Consider the following 23,604-nt stretch of genomic DNA (forward strand, 5'->3'; position numbering starts at 1 on the left):
CACAAAAGGTTGATCATAAAGTAGCACCTTCTTGTTGGAATGTAGCAGGACTTCCTGGGGAAGTTTATTAAGAAGTGTTTAAGGCTTAGAAAAATAAAACACATTGTGGGGGGGTGGGGAGAAGAGTTGAGACCACAATAAAATACAACCTAAACAAAGACCTCATTTAGTCCAGCATGGATGTTGCAGTAGGTGGATGGAAGTGGCCAATGGCTGTGCTGTTCTTGACTTCATATGTTGGATTGTCTCACTTTTGCCCAGCCCTCTAACACCTGACCTGCAGTCGACAGTGGAAGAAGCTGCCAGCGACAGACAACATGGCAGCCAGCGCAAAGAGCAGCAAGTCCCATGTTATCTTCAAGAAGATCTCCCGGGACAAATCGGTAAGTGGCCCAGCAGTGAGTGGGAATTGAGGAAGTGCTAAGATCGAGATCAGTACCCTCTGAGGTCCGGGAAGCTCTGTGTCTGTTGCAGTGGACCATTGATGAGACAGAAGCGAGCGAGTCAAGTGCAGAAATACAGCCTCTCTCCCATCTCCCCAAGACCTTGCTCTCGTTCCCTCCTAATCCCTCAGTTGCTGTAGCTCTCCTGCTAGGCGGCCCTGAAGCCGGGACTGACTATGTCCAGACCTGAGGCTCGCTGGGCCTTTGCCCGTCAGCTCCTGTCTCTGGGGAAAGCTCAGATGCTGGATCAGTGAGACATGGACCTCTTTCCTCTCTGCACACCTCCCTCTCTCCCACGTCCCAGACCTCAGGTGGCCCTTCGGGACCATAGGATAAGGGAACTTGCCCGGCTGGCTCCCTCTCCACCACTGTCCAGGGGCACACTGGATGACCTAGCTTTGCCCATGAACTTCCTGGCATGGGGGAGCTAAAAGAGGGAGTGGGGGTTCCTTGCCCCCACTCAATGATTTCTCCAGCATTGACAGCCTAGGTAGGCACCATCCGACACAAGCCACCCAGGGAGTTTTAAATTTCCCAGTAGCTATATTAAAGAAGAAACTGATGGAATTCATCTTAATTTTATTTAACCCAATCTATCCACCCAAACTATCATTTCAATGTAAACAATGTAAAAATTATTGGTGACACATCTTATGTTCCTGTACTGAGTCATTGAGGTCTGGTGCGCGTTTTACATTTGCAGCCCATGGCAATTTGGAGTGGCTGTACTCCAAGGGCCCATCACCTCCTGTGACTGGTGGCTGCAGTACTGGGTAGTGAGCGCTTGATCATTCTTCCAGCTCACTTCTGAGGTTCATGTGGGCCCAGCAAAAACCCTCCTGTCCTTACTGTGCCACGCAGTAAGCTTTGCACACATTCTCTCTCTCTGCCCTCTCCTTTCGGTTTCCTTTTTTTTAAAAAAATTTATTTATTTGAAAGACAGAGTTACAGAGACAGAGAGAAGTCTTCCATCCACTGGTTCACTCCCCAGTTGGTCACAATGGCCAGAACTGGGCTGATCTGATGCCAGGAGCCAGGAGCTTCTTCCAGGTCTCCCACGTGGGTGCAGGGGCCCAAGCATTTGGGCCATCCTCTACTGCTTTCCCAGGCGCATTAGCAGCGAGCTGGATTGGAACTAGAGCAGCCAGGACTTGAACCAGCGCCCATAGGGAATGCCTATACTGCAGGCAGCAGCTTTACCCACTATGCCACAGCTCCAGCCTCCCTCTGCTTTCTAAGCTGGGGAATTGGGGTGACAAGTTGGGTGCCCCCCTAGCCTTTCCCACTCCAAGTTCTTTCCCCGGCTGTGTCTTCCCCGTGCACTTTATCTTGACTCCTGGCAGAAGAGGAGACAAGCTGCTTTTTCTCCTGACACCTATGTAGACATCCCTTGGACCAAGACATTTAGAGCTGTTAGAACTCTTTTGAAAAGCTCATCCATGACTCATGGATTCGCGTCATTTCAACCTCCTCCTCTGTACCGCTCCCGGCATGGCGTGCTGGGGCTCTGTTCCCACGTCTCTGGGAGTCTCTCATCTCTGACCTCTGCTGTGACTTCTTGGTCCCCGAGCTGGTGCGGTGGGATCAGGGGCACCCCTGCTCCGGGTGCCCCACCTCACTAGACAGCATCCAAAGAAGGGGGAGGCTATGGCTTCCTGGGGACCCCCCTCAGGGGCGGAAGCTCCTTCCCAGACTTTAGTTAATCAATCAAGACCTGTTTGTATGCCCACCCTCAACCGATTCCGGGCCAATGGAATGGGAAGGTCATAATTGGATCAGGCCAATCAAGAGCCGCTGCACAGGGGCCACCTCCTAGTGCAGGGCCTCATGGAGGCTGGTGGACCTGAACACGGTGGGCAACTTTTATCCAGGAAGAGGGGGCACATGGCTGTAGGGTGGGCCCTCAGCTGGCTGCTACCATCTCACATGGCGCCTCCCACTTCTCTGCCTGCTCCTGTGGTCCCCCTCCTGCCACTCACACGCTGGGTCTCCTGGGCCACCACCTGCCCAGGGGCCTACACCTTCAGCATCTCCCTGCTTTGACCATTGTGGTAGCCTGCCTCTCTCTCTCTCTCTCTCTCTCTCTCTCTCTTTCCTGCCTAAGCAGAAAAACAAGCCCCTGACCTTGGGCATCTTAAAAAACAACCACCACCCTACCCCCACCCCAGGCTCCTGGCCCTATCCCCTTTCTGGCTCTTCTCACAGGCAAAGCTTGAAAGAGAAGAAAACAGCCTCTCCACCCCCCGCCCCTCTTCCTGCCACCTGCACTTCTGTCTTCTCTCCTCCCAGCCACGATCAGGCTGCCATGTGGGCTTTCCCCCGAGCCACCCTGTTGTCTATGAGCCAAGCCCAGTGTTCTCTGGAAGACGGGGCTAGCTCCTATCTCACGGAGACGTTGTGAGGATTAAATGAAACAGAGCATGGTGCTTCAGTGAACACCTGGTGAGCACAGACCTGCTAAGGCCTTGCAGCTGTCTCATTGCCTCCTGCTTACCATGTTTCTTGGTCTCCCCAGACTCCCTGGGGTCCGGCCCTGTAAGACCCTTTCTGGCATCAGCCTACATCCATACAGGGTGGCCACTCGCCAGCCAGGTAGGCCATGGGCAGTTCTGAAGCGCTGCCTTGGCTCTGAGCTTTGCGTATGTTGGTCTTGTGTTCAGAGAGCGCCCCTCACCATCCCCCCACCCCGGCTGAAATGTGGCCCTTGGGTCTCTGCAGAGGCAGCCTTGTCTGGAAGGAAGAGCCTTGGCTCTCTGTCCCTCCCCCTCCCCAGAGGCTCCCTCCTCATCCACCTCTTCCCTGGCATTTTCCCAAACCAAAGAGTGGGGACCTAGCAGGCCCAGGAGATGCCTTGTTTGGTTGCTATCCCCAGGGCCCCATAGAGCTGCAGGGGCCTCCATGCCAGGGCATGGGAGGAATGAAAGCAGCTCCTGGCTGGCGCCGTGGCTTAACAGGCTAATCCTCTGCCTTGCGGCGCCGGCATACTGGGTTCTAGTCCCGGTTGGGGCGCCGGATTCTGTCCCGGTTGCCCCTCTTCCAGGCCAGCTCTCTGCTATGGCCCGGGAGTGCAGTGGAGGATGGCCCAAGTGCTTGGGCCCTGCACCCCATGGGAGACCAGGAGAAGTACCTGGCTCCTGGCTTTGGATCAGCGAGATGCACTGGCCGCAGCGGCCATTGGAGGGTGAACCAACGACAAAAAGGAAGACCTTTCTCTCTGTCTCTCTCTCTCTCTCTATCCACTCTCCCTGTCAAAAAAAAAAAAGAAAGAAAGAAAGAAAAAAGAAAGCAGCTCCTGTCTGCATCGTGGGACTCAGAGACTAGCAAGAGACGGCTCCGCAAACATGGCCAAAATGTCGTGTGGGCAGTGCTGGGCAGGGCAGTGCCAACTGCAGTACAGGTCGCCCAGGTAGAGAGTGGCAGGAGGCCCTTCCCTGCTTCAGAAACACGGGAACAGAGGCACAAATCTGTGATGTTTGGGGGGCGATGGCAGAGCTGTCGTGGTCTGAGCCCCAGACATAGAGGGGCGGAGAGGTAACAACCTTGTCAGCTGGATGATATTCCCCGAGACACCAGCATGCGGCCCCCGGTCAGGCCACAATGTGCTAGCACTCCCAGAAGGCAGGTGGCACCCTCCAAGCAGGTGAATTTGGGGAGAGTTTGCAAAAGGGGCTACTTACGAAGGTACAGCAGGCATGGAAGAGCCAGAAAGAAAATGCTCAACACAACACACCCGGGCTAGTAGCAGCTGGGCGCCGGTGTCTCCCTGCAGGCCTCTGCCGGAAGCCGAGATCCCACAGAGAGGCGACAAACATCTGCTCCCCCCTCCCTCTCTCAGCACCTGGCCCACCTCACCTGTGAGCAGAAGGCCAGGAATCCAGCAGGGTGATTTGCTCGGGGCAGCTCCCAGGGTGCAGGGTGGGCCTGGAGGGTGTCTGACCCACGGTGTTGGGGGAGCAGGCACGTGCAACCCTGGGAGCACCTCACAGTGTGCGTCTTCATCAGTGCCACCAGGCCTCTGAGGCCTCCAGCATGCGCTGTGCCCTGGGTTTATCAAGTTTCCCGTGGGTAACCAGAGTTCTGGTGGCCTTCAACATCACTTCAACATCAGTCACGTAAATAACCTCATAGGCACGGGGACTCAACTTTGGCACGTCTGATGTGAAGTCAGGAGGGGGTGGAGTACCGGAGATGACGTAATGCCCCCGAAATGATTGTTCATGTTCATGGAAATCTACACTGGAGAGGCTTAGGGAAAAGGGGCAGCCAGGGTGCCTCTCTGGTTCCTGGTGCACTTGGCAAACACCTGTCGGACTGCTTTGTGCACCAAATTCTGCCCAGCACAGCTGTGATGGCACAGTCTGAGTCCTCGCCCCCAGGCACTCAGTCCAAGGCCAACACAGTGAGCAGTGGGGACCCCAGACCAGGCTCTCCCACAGTGTGGGATAAAGCCCAGAACAGGCAGGACAAGGGCTGAGACCACAGCTACCTGTCTCCACCAGCGCTGACCCCCGCTTCCTCAGAGCAGCGGTTCAGGTCTCCCGGGGCCGAAGCCACCAGGGGAGGTTTCGGGGACTCCACAGAACCCCCGCCTCTTTGCTCAGCGCAGCAATGTTGTAACAAGGAGGGGAGAGCTTTGGCTCCACAGCTGGAAGGAGGCAAGTGGGTGGGAGGAGCCTCATGGCCCAGGGGTAGCTTTCCTCCCAAATATCATCAGTTAACCCAGCGACGTCCTGGTCATTTCAGCTCGATGGGGGAAAAGAGGAGAGAAGAGGGAGCCCCTGACCATCCAAGGGGCTGGGGGCAGGTAAATGAGGCAGAGGACAGAGCGCACCTTACCTTACGCCCTCTGCCCGCAGCCAAGCTGGGAGAGAGAAAATGGCGGAGACTGCAGAGCAGAGGGGCTCCTCTTGCCAAGCAGTGGTGGCTGCTGGTCTCTAACATGAATGCCTTAGATCAGCGTTCTTTAACCACTCACAAAGCAACTCCCATTCTTCCCGCAGGTGACCATCTACCTGGGGAAGAGAGACTATGTAGACCATATCAACAAAGTGGAGCCTGTGGGTGAGTAGACTGCGGAGCCGAATTTTCCTTTTTTTTTTTTTTAATATAAAGATTTGTTTATTTAGTTGAAAGGCAGGGACTGAGAGAGAGGGAGAGACAGAAAGACATCTGCGATCAGCTGGGTCACTCCCCAAATGTCCATGGTCAGGCTGGGCCAGGCCAAAGTCAAGAGCCTGGAACTCATCCAGGTCTCCCAAGTCCTTGGGCGATCTTCCACTGAAGGGACATTAGTAGGAAGCTGGATTGGAAACAGAAGAACTGGGCCTTGAACCGGTGCTCATATAGGATGCCAGTGTCACAGGTGGCAGGTTAACCCACTACACCACAATGCTGGCACCTGTAGTTAAATTTTCACACTGGTTTTCTTTTAAGTCAACATACAACTGCGAGTTTGATATTTTAAAAACTCAGCTTTGGGGTAGTGCTGTGACACAGCAAGTTAAGCCACCACCTGTGGCACCGGCATCCCATGTGAGCACTGGTTCAAATCCTGGCTTCCCCACTTCTGATCCAGCTCCCTGCTAATGACCCGGAAACACAGTGGAAGATGGCCCAAGTGTTTGGGCTCCTGCTACGCACGTGAAAGACCCAGATGAAGCTCCTGGCTCCTGGCTTCAGCCTGCCCTAGCCCTGGCCTTTGTGGCCATCTAGAGTGAACCAGCAAATGGATGATCTCTCTGTCTCTGTCTCTCTTTTTTTTAATATTTATTTATTTGACAGGTAGAGTTACAGACAGTGAGAGAGAGAGACAGAAAGGTCTTCTTCCGTTGGTTCACTACCCAAATGGCCACTACGGCTGGCGCTGCACCGATCCAAAACCAGGAACCAGGAGCTTCTTCCTGGTCTCCCATGCGGGTGCAGGGGCCCAAGCACTTGGGTCATCTTCTACTGCTTTCCCAGGCCACAGCAGAGAGCTGGTCTAGAAGAGGAGCAGCCGGGACTAGAACTGTCGTCTATATGAGATGCTGGCGCCACAGGCAGAGGATTAGTCTAGTGTGCCACGGTGCTGGCCCCTCTCTCCCTCTCTCTAACTCTACATTTCAAAAAAACAGTAAATAAATATAAAAAAAAAAAAACTCAGCCCCACTCATGATCTAACTGGAAAAAATGCAAATTAAAACCTCAGTGAGCTGCTACTGGCTGATTGGAAACAAGTTCAGAGTGAGGACCAAAGGGCTCATTTCTAGAACATACAAAGAACCTCGGAACTCAGCAATTACAGAAAGAAAACAAAAGACAAATCCAATGAGAGAATGGGCCGGAGACACAAAGAACAATTTCATCGGAGAAGACACTTGGCTGACAGATAAGCACGTGCGGAAGCAGCAGCCCGGGGAGGCCCACGTGGGGGCCACAGCAGCTGTCACCACACACCTGTCGGAATGGCTGCATGAAAAGGCAGCGACAGCACCAAAGGCTGATGGACGCTGGTCCGAGGCCGGCGGGAGTGGGAGACGGAAGAGCCACTCTGGAAGAGGTTGGAAGTTGTTTAGTAAATGATACACGAGCTGACCGTCTGACCGACAATTGTATTCATCCCAGAGAATGAAAACTTAGATCCACACACAGATATCTTGCAGTATATTGATCACAAGTACATTTACAATTCCAGACTTAAGTGAGCATACTTTAAAATAGATTTTTAGGCTGGCGCTGTGGCTCAGTAGGCTAATCCTCCGCCTGCGGTGCCGGCACCCTGGGTTCTAGTCCTGGTTGGGGCGCCGGATTCTGTTCCGGTTGCTCCTCTTCCAGTCCAGCTCTCTGCTGTGGCCCAGGAAGGCAGTGGAGGATGGCCCAAGTCCTTGGGCCCTGCACCCGCATGGGAGACCAGGAGAAGCATCTGGCTCCTGGCTTCGGATCGGTGTAGCGTGCCAGCCATAGCGGCTATTTGGTGGGTGAACCAACAGAAGGAAGACTTTTCTATCTCTCTCTCTATCACAGTCTCTCTCTGTCTCTCTCTCTCACTGTCTAACTCTGCCTGGCAAAAAATAAAAATTAAAAAAATATATATTTTTATATATATATCTGAGAAGCAGAGAGTTACAGGGAAAGAGCTCCCATCTGCTGGTTCATTCCCCAAACACCTGCAACAGCTCTGGTTGGCTTGGTCCAAAACCGGAAGTCAGAGACTCAATCTAGGTCTCCCACACGGACCTATATTGCCTGATTTCTCACAGCAATTTTATTCCTGATAGAATAGCTTCATTCTAGAAGGAAGCAAAAAGTCCCTCCAAAGAGTGAATAAGGTGAAACACACTGTGGGCGTATGTACCATGGAATAGGACTCAGCAGTGAAAAAGGACAACTGATGGGGCCAGTGCTGTGGCACAGTGGGTTAACGTCCCGGCCTGAATCGCTGGCATCCCATACGGGCGCCAGTTCAAGACCCAGCTGCTCCACTTCTGATCCAGCTCTCTGCTATGGCCTGGGAAAGCAGTAGAAGATGGCCCAAGTGCTTGGGCCTCTGCACCCACCCATGTGGGAGACCCAGAGGAAGCTCCTGGCTCCTGGCTTCGGATCAGCACAGCTCCGGCCATTGTGGCCAGTTGGCGAGTGAACCAGCAGATGGAGACCTCTCTCTCTCCCTCTCTCTCTCTCCCTCTCTCTCTCTCTCTCTCTCTCTCTCTCTCTCTCTGTGTGTGTAACTCTGACTTTCAAATTAATAAATAAATCTTTAAAAAAAAGGAAACAGATGAGTCATGGGAATGGGAGGTGGGTGTGACTGTTAGGGGCTGATGGTATCGTTCTGTGTCTGGATTGCAGTGACGAAGTGACATGGAACCACAGCTGCACATTGTACCCAAGTCAGTTTCCTAGTTTTTGTTGTTGTTTTTGTTAAAGATTTATTTATTACTTTCTTTGAAAAGCAGAACAACAGAGAGAGGGAGGGAGCCAGAGATCCTCCATCTGCTGACACAGATACCAGAGTCACAAGTGGTGGCGTAACCCCCTGTGCCACAACGCCCGTCCCTGTAGTTTATTTTTAAAAAAGTCATGGAGAGGGGGACGGCGCTGTGGCATAGTATTTTGAGCCTCTGCCTGCGCGTCAACGTCCCATATGGGTGCCGGTTTGTGTCCCAGCTGCTCCTCTTCCAATCCAGCTCTCTGCTAATGGCCTGGGAAAGTAGTGGAAGACGGCCTAAGTGCTTGGGCCCCTGTACCCATGTGGGAGACCTGGAAGAAGCTCCTGGCTTTGGATTGGCCTAGCTCTGGCTATTGTGGCCATTTGGGAAGTAAACCAGTGGATGGAAGATCTCTCTCTATATATATATATATAAAACTCTGCCTCCCAAATAAATTAATTAATTAAAAAAATAAATTTGATGAATTCCTAAAAAAGTTATGGAGAGAGATAAATATTTATGTATAAAGATGTTCATCACAATATTAATTATAATGGGGAAGATTCAAAACCTTCCTAATAGGGTTGGTTAATATGTGGTACATCTATTCAATGGAGTAATAAGTAGCTATTCAGTTGATTAGTACGTGCTTAATCCTGATGCCTTCCCTGTGCCTAACTTCTCACTTTAACTGTTGGGTCATGAATATGGACCACAAGGTACAATGAAAACTTGTTTTCTAAGAAGGCTCTGGTTTCTTCCATCTCATCCTTGTTCTTCTCTGCCTCTTTTCATTTAGACGGTGTCGTTCTGATTGATCCTGAGCTTGTGAAAGGAAAGAAAGGTGAGGTGGAGTAGGGGCCCAGCCTCCCGGCTGACTCTGGGAGGGAGGCCTTTGTGTGTCGGGAGGGACGAGGCAGGCAGCTGGCCACTCTCTCTCACACATGCACTCGGGACCAGGCCTGTTTCCCCGTCCTCTCCACATCACAGCTGAGCCTTTCTCCAGGGTGGCCAATAGGTGACCTGGCAGACCAAGTCCGAGCCCACATCTGTTCACTCCATCACCTGTGTGCTTGTTCCTGCATCATGTGATGCTAGGCCAGCAGCAAACCCTGGACAGCTCCTTGGTGGTTGTATCTAGAAGGCAAGAGGAGTGACACCCAGATTTTATTATTTGCTTGCTTGCTTGCTTATTTATTTATTTATAAGAGAGAGAGAGCAAGAGTCTCCACCTACCAGTTCACTCCCAAAGTGCCTACAACAGCCAGGGCTGGGCCAGGCTGAAGCCAAGAGCCTGGAACTCAATCCAGGTCTCCGATGTGGGTGACAGAGACCCACGTGCTTGAGCCATCTGCTGCCTCCCGGCACGCACATTAGCAGGGGGCTGGATGGGTCTCCAACCAGGGGGCTCCGATACGGGACATGGACACTGTGCCAGACAGCCACCCCCAGAATTTCTTTTTATGTTTACTCAGTGCTTTTGAACCATGGTATCACAGCACCCTAGGAAACCTCTCTTGGCTGTGATGTGCACGGCGAGCCACTTGTTACTGATAACAGTCTCATAAATGAATTGGGGCAGATTCGAGTTATCCTTAGGACCAATGTCATTAACTCCACTCCCTTCTAAATATTCTAAATATTCCATTCTAAGTCTTTTGAGTGGCTGTACTGCTCATCACAGAGAGTTGTTCCTAACCTGGATCTGCCTGCTGGGACGAGTCAGGTGTGGGGCCATTGGCAGTGAAGGGGACATGGCAGAAACGGGGCCAAACCTCCACCCGGTCTGTGGCATCTCCCCTCCTCCTGAGTGCCCTGCTCTTCTCTGCCCTGAGCCCTGCAGAGAGGGGAAGGCCAGTGCCTGGTGAGGGCAGGTGGAAAACTAGATCATTGTGGAGCCCCTTTGTCACCCTGACCTTGGACGAGGGCTGGGCAGGTGCTCGGCCCTTAGCGGTGAGGGGCAGTTACACCTGGGGCTGACAAAGCCCCCAGGAACAGCCAGCAAATACTTGGATGTGTGGCTTCTGACATGCTTCACCTCTGAGGAACACACTCTTCCCACAGTGAAGACAACGGCAAGCAGTCCAACCCACGGGGGAACTTTCCTACCGTGCTCTCGGTCCACGGCGGGCACAGTCGAGGTCTTTAATCCCATGGAATGTTCAGAAGTGGTGATTTAGAGAACACTTGCTGAGCTTCAGAACAACATGCAAGGAAATTTGTCATTGTCACTGCACATTTCCTGGCTGGGCGTCATCTCCCCTCGGGGCCCGGGAGTCCCTCCCGGGTGCTGGGTCAGCCTCGCACGCAGCTCTCCGGAGCACTGTTCGCCTCTTTCTCACCTTCAGCCTTAACTCCCTGGGCACATCCTGCCCTCCAGAGCTGGAATGGCACGACACTGTTTCCGCACGTCCCGAGGTCCCTAAGCTGGTGCGTGATGGGGCCGGGGCAGAAGCGCAGAGGAAAGTGGAGCAGGTGGACACACCGTGCTCTCTGCCCACAGATCCCAACCATCCCGGCAAAATAAGGAGGCTGGAAGGAAGACACCCCCCGGTCCTCTGACAGCCGTTAGAGCAATGATCTCGCCCCCTAGGGAAGGTGCTGATTCTCCATGAATGTGTGGAGCAGCTGGGTAGTGGGGCTGTTTCGGATCCCACCCCCAGCAGGTGCTAAATGTGGGAAACCTGTGGCCAACAGGACTGTGGGTCGCTCCCCACCCCCCAGTCCCCGTGCACTCAGTGACAGTGGGCGCCAGGCCAAGGGGACCCAGTCCAATGCTCTCTGCATCTTCTTCCCAGTGTTCGTCTCTCTGACCTGCGCCTTCCGCTACGGCCAGGAGGACATCGACGTGATCGGCCTGACCTTCCGCAGGGACCTGTACTTCTCCCGGGTCCAGGTGTACCCTCCAGTGGGTGCCTCGAGCGCCCCCACCAAGCTGCAGGAGAGCCTGCTCAAGAAGCTGGGGAGCAACACGTACCCCTTTCTGCTCACGGTGGGTGACGCCTGGCCTCGCCCGCTCCCCTGGCCCCACTTCCTTCACCCACAGCACCTTGGAAGGGGAGAGGAGCAAAGGGAAGGGGAGAGAGGGGGGCTTTGCATCTTTGGGCCTGTAAATTGCACCCTGGAAAGAAATTTTAGATTGCACGGCCTGTGATTGTCTTTTTTTAAGTCCTCAAAAACAGGCTCTTAGCTTGGCCAGCACCGTTTCAACCTACCGTTTAAATAGTGCCCTTCATCTCACTGCCTAATTACACGAGCGTGTGTGGTTCCTTTGCCTGCTCAGCTATAAAAAGAAGGCTCACAGAAGCCTCCCTCGTTTGGCCCCGGGGCAGTCCCAAGCAGGGTGTACAGCAGATCTCAGAGAGTTAAGACTTGGTCTTAGCTTAGTCCACAGCTCACTGGATCATGGGAGCTACAGCCTCTGCCTCTCCTGAGCCGCATGTCTCACGCCATGAAGTCTGGCTCCGTGATGGTGTGGGCGTGAGCTTGGCACGGGGAAGCCATGCACCTGCTTTACTAGCGTGTTTATTTGTCTTAAGATCATATAACTCTTAGGGTCACGTGAGTCAGCCCTAAAAGGGAATGAAGTTCCCGCACATGCTACAACTAGCATGAACCCTGAGGGCCCCGGGCAGCATGGACGGAGCCAGACACACAGCACAGACTGTGTGATTGTGCCTGTAGCTGGTACCTGGGCGGCAGACTCACTGAGACGGAAAGAAGAGTGCTTCCCGGGGCGGGGGACAAGGGAGGGGGAGTCCGGGCCTCCTGGCTGTGGAGTGTCCATTTGGGAGGGTGACAGCTCTGGAGGTGCATGGAAGTGATCGTTGTGGAGGGACAGGAAGGCACTTGGTGCCCCACAACTCCACACTGAAAAAGGTCGATTTCATGTCACCACAACTTATACAAATAAAATCACTTAAAAAAAAAAGTTACAGTTTTGGGTGCTCCCCATGCACCTGCGTTGGAATTTTGGTCACCTGTCCTCAGAGTGACAGCGTGTATCAAAAACATTATCAAATGTATCAAAATAATGTATCAAAAATATTTTTTAAAAAAAAATGTGACCTTGACCTGACAGTTTGTTCTCCAGCGATGCAGCCTATGGAATTATTCGGCTGCAGTGGCGCTGAGGTGTCCGAAGGCGGACCTTCCCTGGAGCGTTGTTTACAGTGGCAAAAGCATAAAGACCATTGGCTAGCTTAAGCACGCACAATAGAAGCCCTAAAAACAGTGGTGCAGACCCCTCCTCACGCCTGGGGAAAGGGTCCTGATGGCCTCTGACCAGGGCTGGGGCTCGTGAAGCTCGCAAAGCAGACGGCAGGACGTGGGCGCGCCATTTGGTCCCGTTACTGGAAAGCGTGCAGCCATGTGTGCAGTCATTGACCTGGGTTGTGCACGTGGGGAGTGTGCACCTGCTCGCTGATGGTCATGGTAATCTGCCTGTCAGAAGTCGTCTTTTCTGTTTCCTTGCTTATCGTGTCAGTTTTCCACTTTTGTGTGGTCATTATACGTCACACTTTGAGCAAGCCCCTCTGAAAGAAGTGATCTGCCTCCTTTGTTCTCCCTACAGTTCCCTGACTACTTGCCCTGTTCAGTGATGCTGCAGCCAGCTCCCCAGGATGTAGGCAAGGTGAGTTTGTGCCATGCAGTTGCTCTTCAACAATAGCCTTTTATCACGGAAAAGTTCCAACATACACAGAGATGGAGAAACCAGCATGAAGACCCCTTGGGACCCTACTACTTGCCTTCAGCAAATATTAACTGTGAAGGAAAAAAAAAAAAAAAAACAAGAGAGACCCAGCCTCATAGGCCTCACCTATTAATGCAGAGCCACAGGCAGAAACCAGATAACTAGTAGCCCCACGGCTGCAGACCTACAGACGCTGGGAGCAGAAGGTAGAGGCGTTGCTGGGGTCGTGGGGGGTGTTTGATCGGGATGCTTAAAGGTCTCTCTGATAGGGCAGAGGAGCCAGCCCTGTTCTCCCCGCAGAGAGCTTTCCAGCCAGAGGTAGCTCCCTCACCTCCTGTGTCCAGGGCAGCAAGGGCACTGCAAGTGGTGGGGGGCGGGGAAGCCAAGTTCAGAGTGAAAAGGGAGTGCAGCCGGATCACCAAAGGCCTTGCAGAGCGTCCCAGGGACTTGGGTTTTTGCCTGAACGAAACCGGAGCCACTGGCAGGCTCCGAATGACAGGTTGCAACTTAGATCTCCAGGGGGTCACCATGGCCACTGTTGAGAATGGGATCGTGGTTGGTGCAGCCAGTGCTCTGAAGAGGGAGAGAAGCAAAGGAGCTGAGTGTGTGCGAGCAATGAGTGACCGGGGTGGACCAGGGTCTCGGCCAGAGGGAGGGAGGGGGCCGTGCGGAGAGAGGACAGGTGCTGGGATCCGCGGATTGCAGCCCCTGAGAGCGCCGGAGTCTGGGGTGCAGGAGGAAGCAGCTGGAGAGGTAAGAGGTGCCAGCCGAGGGCACGGGTCTCCGTGAGGGATACGCAGGGGCGGTGCTGGACCGTGCCGAGGGCCAGGACAGTGCGTGTGAGTAGGGAGCATGGTCTGTGAAGTCCATGCGGTGGGAAGTCTCTAAGTGCATCGTGTGTAGCGACGCTAACCACCACGTGACGAGAGTCATTTCACACGTGTGTCTGCTTTATGGGCCATGTTAGAAACCCCACTCCTGAAACATTTCTGACAGCCACAGGTCCCGGGGAGCAGGGATTTTGGGGGGAGACCAGGTCACTACAGGAGGGGCAGGGAGCTAAGGGGAGCATAGCCCCAACCGGTCAGGTCTGGCAGTGTTCTTTCAGAGAGGCCCGGGAGGCGGGTTCTTGCTGCACCAGCCAGAGAGCCACCTGTTTCAGAAGAGGCACAGGAGGGCTGTGGGGAAGGGGGTGCCCTGGCCCAAGGCCGAGGGAGGGGTGAGTGTCTGTGTGCTCTGCACAGGGGGTGTGTGGAGGAGCCCCTGTATTGTATTGATATTGTATATCACATGGTATATAATGGTTGTATGTCATGCAATCACATCTACATATAGTAACATACATAACTACACATCATACAATTACATAATGATCATGTCATACAATTACCTGTATCATTATATATAATATGCAATATTGATATATGTAATATTGATTATATTATTTATAATTTAATATTTATGCATTCTGCTTTATATGCTTACACAAGCTGTCATGTACATATATACAGATGTTATATGTGCAACATAATATACATCATGCAATATAGTGTATATTGTAGAGTACATAGGGTATGTGTTATCTGTAATATAATCCTATAGAGTATATAATGTGTTATCTATGATGCACAGTAGACTGTGAGGTTAATACCCTATACCAATGCATCGTGCATTGTGTAGCCTGACAAATGGTACAGGTGGCACAGCCTTTGTGTGTGGGAGGATGTGCAGAGGAGGGGGAAGCATTTGGGAAGCAGGCACAGCAGGTCCCCATGGAGAGAGGCTGCCTGCCGCAGAGCTGCGTCCCTGTAGGACAGGGCAGAGTGGAGCAGTGGCAGCAGGTGATGAGGTGGGTGAGAGAGCAGGGAGGCACAGGTGAACAGGCCTGGGTAATTGCAGGTAATGATGTGTGCTTATTTTTAACCCAGGGCATAGAATTGCCCTGATTTCATGGTTATGAAACCAATGCATCTATGGCTTCCATGTCACCTGTGACACAGCTGGCTCCATGGCCCTTGCTAACTCCACTTTTCCTCTCTAGGCAGGTGGAGAAGGGCAGTCTCATGTCCACCTTTGGCTCTCTGCACCCTGCATGTGTCTTTTTTTTTTTTTTCTAAGATTTATTTATTTATTTGGAAGGCAGAGTTACAGAGAGGCAAAGGCAGAAAGAGAGAGGTCTTCCATCCACTGGTTCACTCCCCAAATGGCTGCAACAGCTGGAGCTGGGCCGATCCAAAGCCAGGAGCCAAGAGCTTCTTCCAGGTCTCCCACATGGGGTGTAGGGGCCCAAGCACTTGGGCCATCTTCTGCTTTCCCAGGCCATAGCAGAGAGCTGGATCAGAAGTGGAGCAGCCGAGTCTCGAACCTGCGCTCATGTAGGGTGCCGTCACTGCAGGTGGCGGCTTTACCACAGTGCGGGACCCCCTGCTTGTGTCTTGGTGCTCAGAAATGAGTGAGATCATGGAGGCTTGGGCAAGAGTCTAAGAAATTCACACCCTGTGGCTTGAGGGCTTGAGAGCTCAAGTTCGCAGGGAGATGCATTTGTTCCACCCAAGCAATGCATACACTTTTTTTTTTTAATTTCTTTATTTATTTGAAAGTCAGAGTTACACAGAGAGAGAGGAAAGGCAGAGAGAGAGAGAGAGAGAGAGGTCTTCCATCCGATGGTTCACTCCCCAATTGGCCGCAACGGCCAGAGCTGTGCCAATCCGAAGCCAGGAGCCAGGAGCTTCTTCTGGGTCTCCCACATGGGTGCAGGGGCCCAAGGACTTGGGCCATCCTCTACTGCTGTCCCAGGCCATAGCAGAGAGCTGGATCGGAAATGGAGCAGCCGGGATTCAAACCAGTGCCCATGTGGGATGCCGGTGCTTTAGGCCAGGGAGTTAACCCACTGTGCCACAGCGTCGGCCCCTACACTTTTTTTTTAATTTAGCTAATTTAAAGTTTGAGATATTTCACCCCAGATTCCATTTCCAATTTCTTTTTTAAAATCCAAAGAGCTATCAGCACTCACTTCTGCCCAGCCACGCTTAGCTGTGTTTGAGCAGCAGACGTCCACTGTGGTCAGGATGTTTACCTCCAGGTGGTGCCGCCATGGACCCCCCGCTGGCCCTGTGAGCTGTCCACCTGCTGGAGGTGGCAGGAAGTTAGTATCACACACGCAGGCTGTGACTGAGCAGAACAACTAAGTGTGCGGGGCAGGAGGAGGCCAGGAGCAGCCAGGACACGCAGGTGGCAGGCCCCAGCCACCTGAGGGACACACATAGCAGGCCGACTCCCCTTCCTCTGGGGGCTTTGGGCCCGTGGCACACTCCTTGTGCTGTGTCATCCCTTAGTTACTGGAACACGTCTAAACCTAGTCTTAATGGATGTGGCCAAGACGAAAAGTTATGGAGCCGTATCACGTGCCCATGTGAGGCATGCCCCCCATCGAGCTCCCAGCAGGGGTGGTGCTGACCACTGCTTATTTGCTCTTGTCCCCAACAGAGCTGTGGGGTCGACTTTGAGGTCAAAGCATTCGCTACCGACATCACAGACAGCGAAGAGGACAAAATCCCCAAGAAGTAAGTGTGGAGCAGGCGAGGGGCTGGGCTGCGGGGTGCCAGGCTCTCCCTGCAGGGCCGGCCAGGAAAATGGTGCCCCAAGTCAAGACAGCTAAGGACAGAGCCATGAACCATCTCCACATGGGGTGGGGGCCAATGGTGGATCATTTAAGGGGAATAAGCAAAATAACAGAGGAGTTCACAACCTCAAGGGCTCCTCTAAGCCCCTAGAAGCTTCTAGATTCCTTTTTTTCTTCAATTTTCTTCTTTAAAAGAAAAAATTATTTTTCTTGTTATGGTAAAATATAGTACGTGGAGCGAGCACTTGGCCTGATGGTTCAGAGGCCTGTCAGTTACATCGGAGTGCCTGGATTTAACCTGCAGCTTCCCGCTAATGCCCACTTGGAAGGCAGCCGGTGATGGCTCAACTGGGTCCCTGCCACACACGTGGGAGACCTGGATTAAATTCTTGGCTCCTGGCTTAGATCCCCACAGCCATTGTGGGCCGTTTGGACAGTGAACCACTGGATGAGAATTCTCACCTCCACTCCCCTCCCCTCCTCTCCCCCTTCCCCTCCCCTCTCCTCCCTTCCCCTCCCTTCCCCTCCCCTCCCTCCCCTCCCCTCCCCTCCCTTCCCCTCCCTCCCCCTCCCCTCCCCTCCCCTCCCTTCCTCTTCCCTCCCCTTCCCTAGATAAGGGCCCAGAATCCAGATCCCTCCTTGCCTTCAGGGCTGCCCCCACACCGTGTCCCATGCCTCTGTAGGGCTTCCCACCTCCACCAGCAGCGCTCCTGAGGGTCTCAACGTGACTGTGGGAAGAGAGCCCCTGGGGAGACAGCCTGGAGGCTGGGCTGCAGCCGCGGCTCACTGCAGGTGTTCTCGGCCTTCCCTGTTCTAGGAGCTCTGTGCGTCTCCTGATCCGCAAGGTGCAGCACGCTCCCCTGGAGATGGGCCCCCAGCCCCGCAACGAGGCGGCCTGGCAGTTCTTCATGTCGGACAAGCCCCTGTACCTCACCGTGTCCCTCAGCAAAGAGGTAGCCCACCTGCTGCCCCCACAACCCTGCTCTGCCCCGGCCCCGACCCCGGCCCCGGCCCCGGCCCCAGCTCCAGCCCCAGCCCTGGCCCCGGCCTCCAAAGTGTGGAGTGTGTCGCAAGTCAACTTGTTCATAAGAGAAAGCTGTAGCATTTGCAATGACCACAGAGTGGGGTCAGCTGGCTGTCATTGCACTCACTGTCCATCCTGATGGACCCAGGGTGGAGATGGGAGGGGTTTACACACACACTCCCACCCCAGCCTTCTTTGCCCTGCACCCCCATGGACCCCAGTCACTAACATAGCAGCAGTACATGTGGTGTCCTACATAGTTTTCTTCCCTGGGAAATTTAAGTCCCCTGTGATGTCTCTGGTCCTCTTGGCCAGTAGCCGTCGGTCATGCATACATGTTGTCAATAGCCCGCACAACTGTGTGCGCACCTGAGTGTGTGCGCGCTTGCCCACAGGGCCTTGCTGGAGGGCACCAGCACTCAGCGTTCCAACAGTTTCCTTTCATCCCACTCCTCCTGTCCCACAACCTCACGGTCTACCCAAGCCTGATCCCTCCCCGGCTAGCACCGACAGGGCCCTAGAACCCCATTCCAGAGCCTTCCTTAGGCAGGAAACCTGTGGCTATCCCTTCATCTGCCTTCAAAGATAGGGTAGTGCCCCTCCAGGCCAAAGGGGTAAGTGGCCCTGGAAAGCCCTGGCTCCTGCTCTGCTCTTCTGATGGATCCTCTAACCGTTCCAGACTTATTTCCATGGGGAGCCCATCCCTGTGACCGTGACCGTGACCAACCACACAGAGAAAACAGTGAAGAAGATCAAGGTGATAGGTAAGAACTTCTCTCAAAACTAGAGGGCAGAGGACTACAGGATTTCTCAGCCGGGTCCTGCCTCCTGACGGTCACTCCTGGTCAGATAAGGCCTGTCTGGGTGTTGAGCTGCCCGTTTGTCTGTTGTCATAGGCAACAGGACCCTAGAGGGAGAAAGACCTTAAGTCATGTCACCCAACCTCATGCTCCCACAGTGCTGCCTTTTGTCTTGGGACAACAGCCCTGACCAGTCATCTCTCTGTCTCTCCACGGTCGTGCCTTCCGGAAGGGCCCTGCTGTGCCAGACCCCACGGGAAGCCAGAGCAGGGGTTTCCCTCTCGGCTCAGTGCAGTGGGAAAGGCACAGGATGGAACACACTGGGCTTCTCTGTGGGCTCGTGCTGTCCAAGCCGCCAGCCTCCCCAGCTGTAGCTCTTTGTCCGGGGTTTGTGAGGCTGCAAGGGGAGGTCCAATCTGAAAGTGCTGTGTCAATGGCCAAGTGCGGCCGTCTTGCCCTGCGGGGCCCATACCCTGTACTGCAGGGAGGGGGCCTCCTGCTGGCTGCAGGCGTCACAGTGCAGGGATCTTATGTGGGACCTTGTATGGGCCACATAAAAAGCATGACAGAGTGACCTGTGGAGGGAACCCCTGAGCCCAGTGCTTGACGTGACAGTATGATGGCCGAGACAAAGTCAGACTGATGGTGGCTCAGGTAGCCCAGGACTAAGGATATGGACGGAATGTTTACTGCTGAAAGGGCAGGTCTCAGGCAAACCACGATGGTCTGTCACCCCAGGTGTCGGCTGTGGTCTGAATGTGTTGGAGACTTAACTCTCCAATTTCTTTGTTAATGGTAGTTGAGGGTATTTAGGATTAGCTGAGATCTCGAGGGGGATGGCATTGGTGGCTCTACAAGAGGGAGGCCCAGCACACCTCCTGTCTCGCCAGGTGATGTCCCCCATCTGGCCACGGCTCAGCCAGGAGGCCCTCACCAGAAGCCGGCGCCCTGCCCTTGTACTTCCCAGCTTTCTGGACCACGAGCCAAACAGACGCCCAATATTTACAGGGGACCTGGTCTGTGATAGTCAGCTCTATAGTCAGATAGACTATAGATAGTCTATCTCTATAGATAGTCAGACTCGGTGTCTAATGAGGGGTCTCCAAAGTGGTCACAGAAAATGCATATGCTGAAAAGACTATGCTTAGATTTCAAAAGGTTTTTTTTAACACCAAAATAAACTTATCTTTTCAAAGTTTTTTTAAAAAAAAGATTTATTTATTTGAAAGGCAAAGTGACAGGGAGGCAGGGAAGGAAGGAGGAGAGAGTGCGAGTGGGAGGGAGTGCCTCCATCTGCTGGTTTACTGCCCAAACGGCTACAATGGCTGGAGCTGGTCCAGGATGAAACCCAAGAGCCCGGAACTACATCCGGGTCTCCCACGTGAGTGGCAGGGGCCCAAGCACTTGAGCCATCTTCCATGGCTTTTCTAGGCACATTATCAGGAAGCTGCATCCAAAGCTGAGCCTCTGGGACTCGAACCAGTGCTCAGACATGGGATGCCAGCAGTGCAAGCAGTGTCTTGATCTGCTGCACCAAGGTGCTGGCCCTGGAGCTTCAGATTTCAACAGAGAAATTCCGAGGGGATAGCAGCAGGACTGAGAAAACATCCTCCGAAATTTTGATTTAAAATAATTTCTCAAAGTTTTGCGAATGCAAACAACAAAGCCACGAACCTCAAAAAAACCTGTTGAATATTCCGAAACAGAATGTGCTCAGCTTCCTGTAGGCTGGGCTTTGTGCCAGGTACTCCTGACACATTGTTCCTTTTGATCCGCCAACCTGATGGTGAAGGAGATGGAAAGTCCGCCCCCGTGAGTTCCCTGCGCTTACCCTCACTTTGCCGGTGGGGACACTGAGGCCGGGAGGTGCCAGAGATTTGAACCCAGGGAGTCCAGATTTGAACCCAGGGAGTCTAGCCCCAGGGCCCACCTTCCTGCCCGGCACACTGCACCCATGAATCTCTCCTGTGCTGCCTCTGGCTACTTTCTGCTTGGAGAACCAGAGGCTCATGCTTGTTACAGACCCCCAGGGGCATTGGCAGGGGCTGGGTTTAGAGAGAGAGAGCCCTGGAGAGTTCTGGGACGCCGGGAGACTGCGTGCATACCCAGGGACCTGTCATGGGCTCGAAGGAGAGGCGGGGTCTCTCGGGGGCTGCTCTCTTAGAGACTGGGTCATGGGCAGGAGGTGACACAGAGCAAGTTACCAGAGAACAGAAATGGCTCCAGGACAGAAGTTGGAAACCATAGGCTCTAAGCTGAGGGCTGAGAAAGCTGAGCCCGGGAAGTATGGTCCCCAGAGGGAGGTGCCCAGCCGTGTGCCCTGGAAGGCCAGGGCACCACACGTGTGCATGGGGGTACCTGGCGCTGACCACCGACCCCTGTCCTCTTTCGCAGTGGAACAGGTGGCCAACGTGGTCCTGTACTCCAGTGATTATTACGTCAAGCCCGTGGCCATGGAGGAAACACAGTAAGTCGTGGTAGCTTGTCCATTTCCTGTGCAGCCCAGCCTTCCTGGTCAGGTTCCTCTTTTGTTCCTTGCCCAAGAAGGAACTAGAATGCCCAGCGAGCCACTGGCTGTCCACTTCCTTCCCGCTGCTCGCTTCAAGGCCCACAGAGAATTTAGCGTCTCAGCTCCGGATTTGCTGCGTCCCCATGCCGCCCACCTCCTGGGAGTTGTGCGGGAACAGCAGGAAGGAGAGAGACAGATGGAAGTGTCGCCGTGGGAACAGCTCGGCCTTTCCGTTTGTCCCGGGAACGAGCTGTCAGGAACCTGGCACTGTCTGTGCCCCTGGCAGGGGCTCCTGGGAACTGTCAGCCCCGCCCCAATGCTCCATCTTTTGATCTCAATTCGAGCATCTCCCGGATGAGAAAGATCTATTTTTAGCCCTTGTTGTGAATGACTTATCTCCCTGCATTAGAATCAAAAACAACAAACAGGAATCCTGCGATGGCTCCCACGTGCAGCCGTGAGAAACCTGCCCGCTTTCCCCGTGCTAGGAAGTTGGATTCATCTACTGGCCGGGCCTGGGGGGAGGGTGGCTAGGCCTCAACCCCTGGGGAACTGCTTAGGAAGGTCCTTCCTGTCTAGTGAGCGTGCTCTGAGCACCGCTGTATGAACAGCACCAGAGGAAGGGTGGGGCAGGGCGGGGAGAGACTCACTGATTGACAAAGACGGTATTATATAACCTTGAGCTGAAATACAGGTCTACAGCAGAGGGAAGCAGAGACACAGCACACGGGCCGCCTCCTGAGTGCCGGCCTGGGTCTGTGTCGCCATTTAAGCACATCTTTGCATGTCCTTGAGCCCAGCGGGTCCTGGCCCTGGCTGCGTTTGGAGCATGTCCTCAGCAGAGATGGAGCAAATGGTCTGGCTGAGTTTCCCCCAATGTGTGCACATTTATATGCCCTCCCCCAACCCTGTTTTAAAAAATGTACTCATTTGAAAGGCAGAGCACCAGAGAGAGACAGAGAGAGAGAGAGAAACTTTCCATCTACTGGTTCACTCCCCAGATGGCCACGGTAACTAGATCTGAGCCGGGCTGAAGCCAGGAGCCTAGAACTCCATCTGGATCTCCTTCCATGGGTGACAGGGGCCTAAGCACGTGGACCATTATCTACTGCCTTCCCAGGTGCACGGACAAGGAGCTGGGTCAAAATTGAACAACTGGCACACCAAGAGGGGATACTGGCCTCTCAAGTCGCGGCTTAACCTGCTGTTCCACAACGCTGTCTCCACATGGCCCTCTTTTAAGTTCTTGGGTGTGTTTTGGGCCAAATGATTCCCAGGAAACTGAAAACCATGCTAAGATGCCCGCCCAGACTTGAGGGGCGACTAGGAGCTGGGCCAGAGCATGCTGGGGAATGTCAGGTTAGAGGTCACTCAGAAGGCTGCAGAGCACAGCCTATTGTCCCAGGACCCCATGGCTCCCAAGATGGCCAAGGCCTGCTCCGAACCAGCTGCCACCCAGCATCCAATCCCAGGGCCTTGGCACGCTCCTCGGACTAGCTCTGCTGCACGAAAGGCCGCTATCCAGTCCCACCTCCAGGGACTCTTCCTCCTCCAGTCACCTTTTAAACGCAACGTCTGCTTTCGCCAGTGCTGCTGCGCAGTCCAGCTCATTAAGAGCACAGATGGGAGGATGTGGGCTACCTTGGGCTCCAGCAAAGCTCTGTAAAGAGCTTCCTGTACGCACTGGAGGCAGGATAAACCACAGCTGCTTCGGCGCCTGGGGAGGTCCACGAGGGAAGTCCTTCCCCAGGGAGGCAGTTCAAGCTTCCTGCTGTCCGGGAACTGGCTCAGGATGCTGCTCCGGCAGTGTTTGCTGGCCCGCCCCACCTTCTCCTGGCCTGGACAGAGGAGGCAGGGTGTGGCGTGCACAGGCTCCGCAGGGGGAGACCGTGCAGCTGTGTGGCCGAGGATGAGCTGAGAGGCTGAGAGGGTGGACCTGAGCCTCTGGCCTTGACGTGGTGCGTGCATGGATGGCGGGGCCCACTCTCCGTCAGACCTGGCTTCCTGATCCTGGTGGTGCTGCCAGACCTGGGGGAGCACACGCCCCAGCCCTACCCACCTAAGGCCCAGGCTCCCTGCCCCCTCTCTCTATTGTTGGGAAACCCACAGCCTGCCGGGTGATGGAGGAGATGTGGGGGAGAGAGTGTGTACCGCTTTGAGGTGCGCACAGGAAGGTTTCCGCCTCACCCTCCTGGGGGCCACTCTGATCCCCCAAGAGCAACCGTGTTCAGCCCCTGGAGACTCCAGCCTGGGCTTGTTGCTGGCACCCACCAGAAGGCTCTGCAGCCCACTGTGTGGCTCACGAAGTCTCAGGAGGAGGCTGGCTGTGGCCTCTGGCCTTGCGCGATTGGTTTCAGCCAACCCCAAAGAACACTGTAGACATTCAGTAACCCAGAGCAGGCCAAGAGGCCTGAGGACGCTGCTGGCCTGCCCCAAGGACGCTGCTGGCCTGCCCTGAGGACTCTCTGACGCTGTCTGCTCCTCTCCAGGTGGTCCCAAGGCTCCTGATTCCTCTCCCCAGGAAGCCGAGAACGGAACTTAGAGCTTGGAAAACGCCCCATGGCTAACCAAGTTTCAGAGAGTCGCCGGCGGCTTTTGTGGTTATCAAT

General features: G+C 54.1%; 1 protein-coding gene across 1 annotated transcript in view; it reads left to right on the forward strand.

Moving 5' to 3' along the window:
• The first annotated feature begins 317 nt into the window (after positions 1 to 317).
• Positions 318 to 23,604, forward strand: part of SAG (S-antigen visual arrestin) — a 32,594-nt gene continuing 9,307 nt past the window's right edge. The window contains exons 1-9 of the mRNA XM_062197486.1: positions 318 to 383; positions 5,444 to 5,504; positions 9,147 to 9,191; positions 11,146 to 11,339; positions 12,921 to 12,980; positions 16,527 to 16,603; positions 17,480 to 17,615; positions 18,366 to 18,450; positions 20,881 to 20,953. Of these exons, the coding sequence (XP_062053470.1) occupies positions 318 to 383; positions 5,444 to 5,504; positions 9,147 to 9,191; positions 11,146 to 11,339; positions 12,921 to 12,980; positions 16,527 to 16,603; positions 17,480 to 17,615; positions 18,366 to 18,450; positions 20,881 to 20,953 (797 nt within the window). The remainder of the gene's footprint in view (positions 384 to 5,443; positions 5,505 to 9,146; positions 9,192 to 11,145; positions 11,340 to 12,920; positions 12,981 to 16,526; positions 16,604 to 17,479; positions 17,616 to 18,365; positions 18,451 to 20,880; positions 20,954 to 23,604) is intronic.

This window comes from Lepus europaeus, chromosome 1 (genome assembly GCF_033115175.1).
Source record: "Lepus europaeus isolate LE1 chromosome 1, mLepTim1.pri, whole genome shotgun sequence".
NCBI classification, from domain to species: domain Eukaryota; kingdom Metazoa; phylum Chordata; class Mammalia; order Lagomorpha; family Leporidae; genus Lepus; species Lepus europaeus.